An 11,221-nucleotide genomic window follows, 5' to 3' on the forward strand; every position below is an offset into this window, starting at 1 on the left:
GGCCCACGGAAGCCCTTGGATAATGGAGACTTTGGGCTAGCTACTTGGGAGCACCAAAGTCCAAGCCCATTACTTAGAGTTCTCCAATGTGGGTAAGCAAATGAGATATTTTCCAAGCATTTCCTTTTATCCATAGGAAATAGTCATTTTCCAAATACCTAGCTTTACCCATTGGAAACAAGCCTTTTCCAGCACTCCCTATTACCCATTAGAAACAAGCCTTTTCCAGCACTCCCTATTACCCGCTGGAAACAAGCCATTTCTAGCGCTTCCTTTTACCCATAGGAAATAATCAGTTTATGGTACCTAGCTTCGCATGCTGGAAAATAGCATGCCCCAGTGCTCCCTTTTACCCATTGGAAATAGGCTGGTTCCAGTGCCTCTCTTTGCCTATTGGAAATAAAGGAAAACCCCCACCCTCTATAAATTAAGAGGCATTTGCTGGGCAAAATTAGTTTTCTCTTGGTGGCTGCAAGCTTCTCAGCAACCATGAGAACTCATCTTCCTTCCTCATTTCAGCTGCTGCAAGCGTTCCAGCGGCCATCCCAGCCATCAACCTTCATCCTTTGGCTGCTGCAAGCATCCCAGCAGCCATCGACCAACACCTCTTGGTTGCTCAAGCACCCCAGCAACCATCAAACCATGTTCCTTCTTTCTAAGCTATAAACACCATAGCCTTCAAACCTCAAGCTTTTCCTCCCATTATCCTTCTCTTGAAACTCTTAAATCCATAAAGCCTCACCAAGCATAACTCCAAGCTTTCCCTTCCTTCCAAGCTATAAACACCATAGCCCCAAACAATAAATTATCAACGGCCAAACTCAAGCATATCCAACACCAAGCCAAGCACATGCATTCTCATTTGCTAAACTCGTGGATCTTTAGCTCCCACACTCCAAGCTCTCATGCCAAGCTCACATAATCTCAGTTCAACTCTTCGTCAAGCTGCCAGAAACGTCAGCGCAAAACACACAGCCACTGGAAGAAAAACAAAGTACTCCCCTGGGACTTGCTTCTCCCTCGGGATACTTTGGGCCTAGTCCTCGCTAACTCAGAAAAAGGGGCAACGAAGGCTTGATCCACCACTCTATGACGGTCCGAGAATCAACAAGCTTATACGAGCCTTCCGACGAAAAAGACCCCAACAACTTACAAACAATGGGTATGGGAAGAAATGGAATATAATAAATAAGGAATGAGAATCAATCAACGTCCTTGGGGTATTTGATTAAGAATTTTTAGGTGGGACTTGCGTATTTAATGATTTCATGAGAAGCGAGGAATGAAAATCATTTCCTTTATTCTCATTCCCATTACTTGTAAGTAAACGTGCCATGTTCCTTAATTCCTCTATTCCTAGGTTCATAAATTCATGACTTACCCCATTCCTAGTAAGTAAATTTAAAATTAATGGAGGTGTAGAATTAACATTTCATTAATCTTAGTTAATTGTAAGGGGTTTGTAGCTCAAGTGGTTAAAATAATTTATCTTTGTATCCTAGTTAATTGCAAGAAATTTGTAGCTCAAGTTCGATTTCCTCTATCTCGACATGCTCTAAGTGCGTGTGTCCAATTTCACCTCACTGATGTAATGGTGGAGTCTGATGCTCAGCGAGGAATCTCAATACTCAACGGATAGACTACAGTGGATGCCGATCTTGATGGGGTTGTCTTTGATATCCAGCAGTTGATGGCTCATCTCACTCGAGTGTCTTTTGTGTTTGCACTCTGGCGTTGCAACTGTGTTGCCCACATTGTAGCTCATTTTGTTTCTAGACATGGGGGTAATTATGTTTGGGATCATATTGGAACTGACTGGCTTGTTAATATTCTTGCCGTATATGTAAACCTTACTATTCGTTAGGGGTGGGCACGGTACGGTATGGTACAGTATTGAGCCCGTACCGCTACCGATACCGGAAATTTAAATCGGTATGGTACGATATGGGATTATCGTTTGTCAAAATTGGTACCGTACCATACCGTACCGTGTCGGTATCGGTACGGTATCAGTACCATTTCGGTACAAAAATGACACAACTAAAAAATGAACCAATTCAATATTCAACATATTCATTTACCAAAATAAGTGATGCCTAAGTTACAAATTCAAAGATTCAACATATTCAATTATCAATATCCAAATCCTAATCAACATATTCAATATCCATCAACATATTCAATATCCAAATCAACCAAATCCTAATCAACATATTCAATATCCATTGAATATAACATATTCAATATCCATCAACATATTCAATATCCAAATCAACCAAATCCTAATCAACATATGCAATATCCATCAACATATTCAATAGAAAATTATATATCTGAATAGTATTCGGTACGGTACGGTATTGATCGGTACCAAATACTTGATACCGCTACCAAACCATACTCTATTGGTACGGTACGGTACGGTACCGAATATTGATCGGTACCGAATGAAACGGTATGAAATCGGTATGGTACGGTTCAGTTAGGGTACGGTTTCGGTATTTCGGTTTTAGATGCCCACCCCTACTATTCGTTATTAATAAAATTTTCCAGCAACATTGACAAAAAAAAAGAAAAAAAGGCTTGTATAGGAGAAAAAAAATCCTAGATTTTTTTAAGAGCTACTAACCAATAACATGAATTAGAGGGTGTAAATGGAATAAATGAAACTTGTGGGGACTAACCTTAAGTAGTTGGGGTGGAACTGAAATTCGTCGAGTTTTTCTATTTAAATCCCACACTTTTATTTGTTTCCCCCCAAATACTTAAATCATTAAGGTCTTAAGTTTTATTATTGTGTAAAAAAGACAAAAAAGGTCATCCAACTTAATGCTTAACTCTAATACATCTATACACATACCCCACAAACCCTATCACTCTTCATATTAAGTTTTAGAAAAAGAACATGAAGTATCCTAAATTTTCTTTTAGTATGCCAGTTTGTTTGATGATGGTAACTTACATATCAATTTAATTGTCAACATTTCTATATCAAAACCTCTTATTTCATTCTCAAATAATAATAATAATAATAATAATAATAATAAAAATAAAATAAAATAATTTTGTTACATATTTGACAATAATATTTTTATTTCTTTAAATAATGTAAGGTTGAAATGAACTTGGAGTGGTGAGGGACTGTGTGGGGTGTGGGGTGTGAGGTTGATGAGTTATATATATATATATATATATATATATATATTTTTTTTTTTTTACTTGGTGTGTATTTAGGAGTAGTTTGGAAAGATAGCGAGATTTTCTTAGAAATTGTGAAAATTTGAATTAGAAATTGAGGTGAACTTAGAATATAGGGTGAACATTGAGAAGCGTGAGGTTTAAATAAAAAAAACTCAATTCCTCTTCACGTTGCAATATAAGTTCAGATTGAACCATAAAATCCGCTTCAAACAAATAAAAGAAAGGAAAAACATCTTCCTTTTCAAGTAAAGCTCTAGTCTTGGTTTCTGAACCTTCTACTTCAGCATAGGGCTTCCCATGGACGGGATGAATGAACAGGAGAGAGCCATTGCTTGGCTATGGGCCATTGAAGCCCTGGCAAGCTTTAGAGAAGTTGATGTATCGCTTTTACATGGTATCCATGAATTCATACATTCACTTCAAATGTTTATTTATTTTTTATTATCAATCTTTGTGACTGAAGAAGGTTAGGGTTATTCATGGTGTTTGTTACTTTTTGCTCGCCTTTTCAGACTTGATTGAGATGGCTCCAGCATTACCTGATGATATGGGAAAGAATGCAAAGGAAAGGGTCGCTTTGAGATGTTTGGAGGGTTTGCTTGGTCCTTGTGATGTGATGAGCAGTGATGTTCCTTCTGCCCAGCATTCAAAATGCAGCTTTGATTTATCCGAAAGCTGTGAAAATGTTCTTAAACGCATTGTAGATGAGGTAAAGTCCTGCTCTTTTTGGCTTTAATATGCAAGTAATTTGGATGAATATCTGAAAGGAGGTGACTTTTGAAGCCATCCATATTCTTATTGTATTTATAGCTCCATTATGTATACCCTTTAGGATTCTTGGAGGTGGGAAATAAGTTCAACTGTAAAAGGTCAAATTTTTCTTTTGTCAGACACCAGAATCTGATCTGAGAGTGGGTGGACCAGGGCTGTTGAAATGGGATATTCGCCCCTTCATTATTCACAAAAGAGCTTCTTTGCCTAAATGTGCATTGAAACAGGTATCTACCTCTTTGGATTTTCTTTGTATTTTTTCTTGGTTCAATCAATTGCTCTTTATTGCCTAGAATTGGTTTTGTGGATTTTCTTTATGAGCAGCTGAAAGATTCGATTATTGATGGCACCCATCCACATGCTGATTTCTTGAGAGTAAAGAGTGGTTTAACACGAAGTTATGGTGATAGAGTTCCTGTGGGTGGTAGTAATACTAGGCTCAATGAGAGCTGCTCCAGTGCTCAAAACATGGGAGTCAAAGGGAACTCCAATCCTTTGATTCATCAGAATGAGAATAAACCATCGGAAGAAGATCCAGATAATGCAAATCTATTGCCTTCCAAAGGGGATAGGATTGCCTCAGATGCTGAAAACATGGAAGATGAAAACCGTAGTAGCATAAATGATTCTGATGATTGGCATATAAAATCCAAGAAGATGAAACAAGATGGCTCTTATGTTTTACGGTCTACAGAACAGAACCAACTTCCTTTACATGGAAAAGAACTGTTGGAAGATTCGTCTGAGAGGGAAAGGTGCAACTTGGCAGGAAATCATATGGGAATGATGGAGGAAGGCACGGTCTTAGAGGATGGTCATGATGATACCGCCTCAAAGAGAAGTGGACAGAGCAGTAGCGATGCAATCCATAAGAGTCAGTCAAAAAATCATCTTAATGCCACTTCAATGCCTGAAGAAACATTGTGGGATGAAGCCCATCAAGATTCATGTGTTGGTCAAGCCGAAGATGATGGTGGGCTTCATCCTGAACCAAGTACATCAGGTGTTGCTCCTCCAGATGGAACCCAACTTAATGTTTCTGCTAAAGTATTCAATTGTAATAGCGAGCATGATTTTCATATTAAAGCACCGTATCCTGCATCCGCAGATGGATCCCAAGAGAAGAGCATTGCTGAAGATGGCAAGGGCTTGGCTAGGGAAAACCCGGCGGATGAAAAACGTAATAGAGTAATTCATTCTGATGATTGCTATGTAATGGCCAAAAGGATGAAATGGGATGCCTCATATGTTTTACAGTCTATAGAGCAGAACCAAATTCCTTTACATGGAAGAGAACTGTTGGAAGATTCATCTGAAAGAGATGTTCCACTTTCTGGGAGAGAAAGGTGTGACTTGGCAGAAAATCAGATAGGAATGATGGACGGAGGCAAGGTCATAGAGGATGATCATGATTATCATACTGCCTCAAAGAGGTGTGGACAGAGCACTGACAATGCAGTCCATAAGAGTCAGTCAGAAAATCCTTGTGATGAAGCTTCAATGACTCAAGGCACATTTCAGGATGGAGCCCCTCAATATACGTATGTTGATGAAGCCAAAGATGATGGTGGACTTCATCCTGAACTAAGAGCATCCTGTGTTGCTGTTCCAGATGAAACCCAGCATAAGGTTTCTGCTAAAGTATTCAATTGTAACAGTGAGCAGGATTTTCATATTGAAGTACCACATCCCGCATCTGCAGATGAACCCCGACAGAAGAGCGTTGCTTATGAAGACAAAGATGATAGGGAACAATGTCCTGAAACAAGAATATCAGGTACTGCTCCTCTAGGTGAAACCCAACATAAGGATTCTGCTAAAGAATCTGATTCTAACAGTGAGCATGATTCTTGCATTGAAATAGTATGTCCTGCATCTGCAGATGGGTCCCAGCAGAAGAGCATTCCGGATGAAGCGAAAGAGCTCTTGGATTGGTTACGCCATTATGAGTCAGAGGCATTAACTGATAATGATGGATTTCATGATGAGAAGATTGATGTCGCCATGAAGAAGCATGCTTTCTTGAGTTTTCAATGCACATCTAGTCATCGTTCCTCAGTGACAGCTGACTGTACAGAGAGAAATCTTGGTGAGAAGAGTAATGAAAGCAGTCAGTTGTTGATTTGTAAAACCAGTGATTGCCCTGTTGTGGTGCATGAAAATTGGCTGCATTCTTCAGCCATTCATTATGAGAAGGGTAACTTTTACTGCCCCTTCTGTATATATTCTCTTGATCTTACTGAATACCTTGAAGCTAAGAAAGAAACTTCCCTTTTAAAGAAAGACCTAGATGCGTTTATTCATACTCTGGAACATCAGCCAAAGGAATGTCTTGGAAGACCACACAACAAAGAGAATTTCTGCACGAGGAATTTTGATGAAGATTTTAATGAAAAAAGTCACCAGAATGGGCATTTGGGAGAGAGAGAAGAAAATCTAGGAAAGCAATGTGAAGAACATGCAAATGAATTCAATGACTTTCAATTTCAGAATATTACAGGTAATGAGAAACATGTAGCACCTTTTGCATCATGTGTTCATGTCAATTCAGAGTGTGGAGACGAAAGTGCTACTGCAGTTTGTAGAAAACTTGATGTATCAACTGGTGAAAAGGAAGAGGAAGAAAAGGTGGCCCGGGAGTGCATACCTGTAGGTGTTCCTTTGTCCAGTAAAAACACAGAAAACCTTCTTATTGACCAAGGATATGAAGTTAATATTGATTCCGAGCAAGTTGATAATCAGAAGTCTAGCACTTCCAAATATTCTATAAGACCCCGAAGGAGCAAAAACCTTTAGTAAGTTATTGCCTTTCAAAGTGTTTTCAATTTCTATTGTTACAATATCTCACTTCATGCCTTGAAATGTAAAATACTTTGTCTATGTGCTCAAAGAATGTCTAAAACAGTCAGTGTTTATGTTGCCCAGAGCTTTAATTGCAGTCCTGTATTCTCCCCAACCAACCCATACACTTACCTATTGGTTATAAAGCAGTGAGTTGACGATTTGATTGTAATAGTTATTAATAGGGAATAAACATATTTTGTGTCTTGTAGCTCATACCCGGCAGCTCCTCAGTTAAGGCGGATTAAAGTTCCATGGACAGTTGAGGAGGAAGAAATGCTCAAGGTTCGTGGTTTCCTTTCTAATGTTCCTTTATTGACTCAAGATTATGTTCTAGTTCCAGTTTACACTATATATCTCTACTTGCATTTTACACTAAATACCTAATTGTCATTATAATTGCATATGTGTTGTTTCTATTTTTTTATTTATTAGACTTTTTAGATATGTTGTAACATCTTTTATATTGCTGCAGAAGGGAGTGGAAACAATTTCAAGAACTGATGAAGGAAATATTCCATGGAAGCAAATACTGGAATTTGGTGGTTCTGTGTTTCTGCATAGTCGTACCCCAATTGACCTTAAGGATAAGTGGAGGAACATATGCAGGCGAAGGTCGAAGTTGAAATGAAATGGTCAGTTTACATATAAGAATATGCTCTCTTATTTTGGTCCACCTCTAAAATTCATCACGGTACCAATTTCATATGAATGGTAAACGCTAACCATAAATAATGAACTAAACGTTTGAACCATGAAATTACTTAGCTTGTAGCAGTTTAAAGTGCAAACTTGAATTTATTTATTTCCCTAAAATAATTTCCAATGGTGTGATGCTAAATTTCCTCTTGATATTAATATCAGGGATGCATCAGTGAACTCATTTCTAACTCAATCTTAAAAGCTTTTAATTATGACTGAAACATTAAGTGATTTCAAACATCCGTTGATCCATGTTGCCTCTTCCGGGATCTTTCCTTTCCAACACATGAATGATCTAAAAATTCCCAATCAATGGTTGTACGCTTTTTGAAATTAACCCTGAAAACTATGCCATCCTATATTGTCTCATATTATCCGTTGGGATAATTTCAGACCACCTTGTTTTTGTTCTAACCCCAGTTTTGCTCTATATCCCTGACGTAGCCATGGTCTCTACTGAAAATGTGATTACTTGATGGCATGTCTGCCATCTTTGCCCAGCCGTTGAAATCCCCCATCCCCTTTCCGATTTACTATAATATTTCTCAGCACAACACGTGTCCAGATTCTGAAAAATGATGATGAATGTGCCCATATTGTTTCTATATTTGTTCATTCAAACTCTTTTGCATTTCCTCAAAAATCTCTATTGATTGTTCACAATGGCATTATTTCCTTTTTTCATCCCATCTCTCTCTCTCTCTCTCTCTCTCTCTCTCAAATGCCATCTATTTTAAAGGTGATGAATTTGATAAGTGAAGAGAAAAGTAGTAGTTGTGGTGGATGACATGATTGACACAGCTGGTTAGTTTGTAAATGCTCTAATCCGTTTTATTAAGTAGAACATAAATAGTACCTTTAACAAATGATATCAGAAAATGTAACATTATTGCCCTCCCCCCTCACCAAAAAGAAAAAAAGAAGAAGATGAGATATCAATGTTGACCGTGCTCGTGTTGCTAACATGTATTGAACATTTGCACAAATAATATTGACTGCAACCATGTTTTAGAAAACTGAAATAATTTATTGTGTTCTTTTCATCTTCAAACATGAATTGGGCTTTTGAACGCGAAAAAAGAAAAACATTGAATTGCCTTCAATAGTTGGATTGATTTCTTGAGTTCATCTTTAGTGAAGGAACAATTTTGACATTCATGGAACTTAGTGAAGGAACACTTATCAAGATTATGATCTCAAACTTGGTCCATGGCCTGAAACCTAAATAGCGGGCAAGTTCTGAACACTAGCCGCTTTTTGCACCCATTGAAGACTTTTAACCATTTCTTTAGAATTTAGATATCCCTCCTCCCCCATCGAGTAGTGCTCGAAATCCTTGAACCGTGGCTAATTTTCAAAATTTGCCAAAACCAGTGCCTATTATGTTTTGCCACCTAGGTCATTAATGTCTGGCTCAGTGAATCAGTATCCAGGATCTTAGTGAAGTTACTGGTTGCTAAAAGTCCATCTTGGTTTGAATGAGCTGGAACATTGTCTTTGGACCATTTTGACCAGGGAACTTGAAGTCAGTCTGTAGCAAGATTATCTTGCGGCATTACTTCACATTGTCACAAAATTGAGAATCCTTGTAAAGATTTTTCCCTTGGTTTATTCACAGGAACATCTGATGGGTTATTTTCCTTCTTTTTGCAGATTTTAATTGTTTTTTCTGATTTACTTGTGAGCTCAAATTGATAATTGTCTCCACAGTTTTGTGGCAGTGAAAGATGAAGGAGAGGCACATTTTTTGAGATCAGGCACTGTTTTTGGTACTTAATGTTTACTCCAAGTTGGGTGGGGACTATGGAGATGGTTTTTGTTATACCAAGGGGAATATGGCCAGAGTAGTAAGTTTGAGTTGGTCATTTCTGCTGTGCTGATATGTTATTTTGGGCTTTTTGACACTTGCAGTCATTTCCTCATCGTGTCGCAGTGGTTTATTACCAATCTGTTAATAGAACTGCATGTAAATATTTATCAACAATTAACAAGTCACAAGAGTGTCTTGTTGCCTTAATCATTATATATATATATTAAAAAAAAGCTTAAGAGTCCATTTGGCAACATTTATATTCTGTTTTTTTTTCTTTTCTTCAAGTGTTAATTTCAGTTTAGTACCTGTAACTTTTACCCTGTAAGGCATGTTAAGACCCATGTTTTCAATTTTTACATTTAAGCATCCGCACCTTCTGAAATTATCACAATGTGGTTATGCTATTAAGCTGTTCATCAGAATATCCATTAAATGATGATATGGCACATGCATGGATCTTTCTTTTTCGGCTTTTTATCACAAAACGTCCCTGACGTTTACGAAATTATCAAATTGCATACTTAAAGTTTTTTTGTATCACTCATGGTTCCTAACGTTAATATGAGTGCTCTTAAATAGTCATTCTGTCAAAAAAACTGTTAAATCCAAGGATATAATCGTCAAATCAATCTAAAATTATAAATAAATAAATAAATATACTTATATATAAGTCTAGAAACATGTGGAAATGCAAAAAATCAGGAAATTTGGAACATCCGTCGCAATTGGCCAGAGCCCAAGGCATATATAAGTCTGAAGTTGATCTGGAAATTTGATTTTTAGTGACGAAAAATCTGATGAACATCTGTCGCTAAAACCTTTTGGTGACAAAAAAGCTTCAAATTTCTGGGCAAAACAGCAGCTGTCACCCCCATAAAGAATCAAGGAAGCTGTGGTAATTAAGAGATCCACCTTCCTTATATTAATTACCTTCTTAACTCATCCATATTCTTTACTAAGTATTGATGTTTTTGTTTTTGTATTATATATGTAGGCTGTTGCTGGGCATTTTCTGCAGTGGCAGCAGTGGAAGGGATTATCCAAATCAAAACTGGGAAACTGATCCCACTGTCCGAGCGACAACTTCTGGACTGTACCAGCGGCAATGGCAACCAAGGCTGCAATGTTGGTCAGATTCCTTTATAACATGAGGAAGGTCAGATTCCATCAACTCAAATACAACGTATATATCCTTAAATTCTCGTCTGCAAGGAGGTAGCATTATATGCTTTATTTCTACAATATCAGGGTGATGTAGCAGCCAAAGGAGCTTAATTTATCTTAAAATTCTTGTGGCATCGGAGACATGCTCAAAGACATCATTGATCTTCTTAATAGCTGCTTTCTCACCAGTGTATCAACTGCAGGTGCAACAACACCATAGCTACCTCTCCCAATCACTTCTTGAATTTCAATATATATATATATTAATTTTGAATTGATTTGACGATTATATCCCTGAATTTAACAGTTTTTTTGACAGAGGGACTATTTAAGAGCACCCATATTAACGTTAGGGACCATGAGTGATACAAAAAAACTTTAAGGATGCAATCTGATAGTTTCGCAAACGTCAGGGACGTTTTGTGATAAAAAGCCTTCTTTTTCCTCAAGTACAATACAATATTCATAAAAAATTTCAAATTTAATTTAAAAGTAAGATTTAAGTTATTAGAAGAACAAAACATATAAAAGCTAAAAGAAACTCTTCTCCTAGGGGTGTAAATTGGATTGGAAAATCCAATTTCGATTGATTCTGGTCCGAATATTTCCAAAAAAATATGACTTAGATAAATTCGATATCCGAAAATGCCGAATCTGATATTTTCAATAAATGTCGAAAATTCCAAAATTCCGAAGTTCTCCGAACCCATTTTGATCCGATTATTCCAA

At 37.3% G+C, this 11,221-nt stretch overlaps 1 protein-coding gene across 2 annotated transcripts; it reads left to right on the forward strand.

The window, feature by feature from the left end:
• The first annotated feature begins 3,400 nt into the window (after positions 1-3,400).
• On the forward strand, positions 3,401-9,569 carry LOC110771508 (uncharacterized). 2 transcript variants are annotated; one of them, XM_021975817.2, is made up of 8 exons: positions 3,401-3,595; positions 3,714-3,910; positions 4,092-4,199; positions 4,297-5,749; positions 5,855-6,767; positions 7,026-7,098; positions 7,289-7,448; positions 9,226-9,569. In XM_021975817.2, the coding sequence occupies exons 1-7, from the start codon at positions 3,499-3,501 to the stop codon at positions 7,442-7,444; spliced, it is 2,997 nt and encodes a 998-aa protein (XP_021831509.1). In that variant the 5' UTR covers positions 3,401-3,498; the 3' UTR covers positions 7,445-7,448; positions 9,226-9,569. The 2 variants fall into 2 exon arrangements, with proteins under 2 accessions (XP_021831509.1, XP_021831508.1); XM_021975816.2 differs by having other exon boundaries at positions 4,297-6,767.
• The last annotated feature ends 1,652 nt before the right edge of the window (positions 9,570-11,221 follow it).

The sequence above is a fragment of the Prunus avium genome, chromosome 7 (genome assembly GCF_965620075.1).
Source record: "Prunus avium chromosome 7, drPruAviu1.hap1.1, whole genome shotgun sequence".
Classification (NCBI taxonomy): Eukaryota; Viridiplantae; Streptophyta; class Magnoliopsida; order Rosales; family Rosaceae; genus Prunus; species Prunus avium.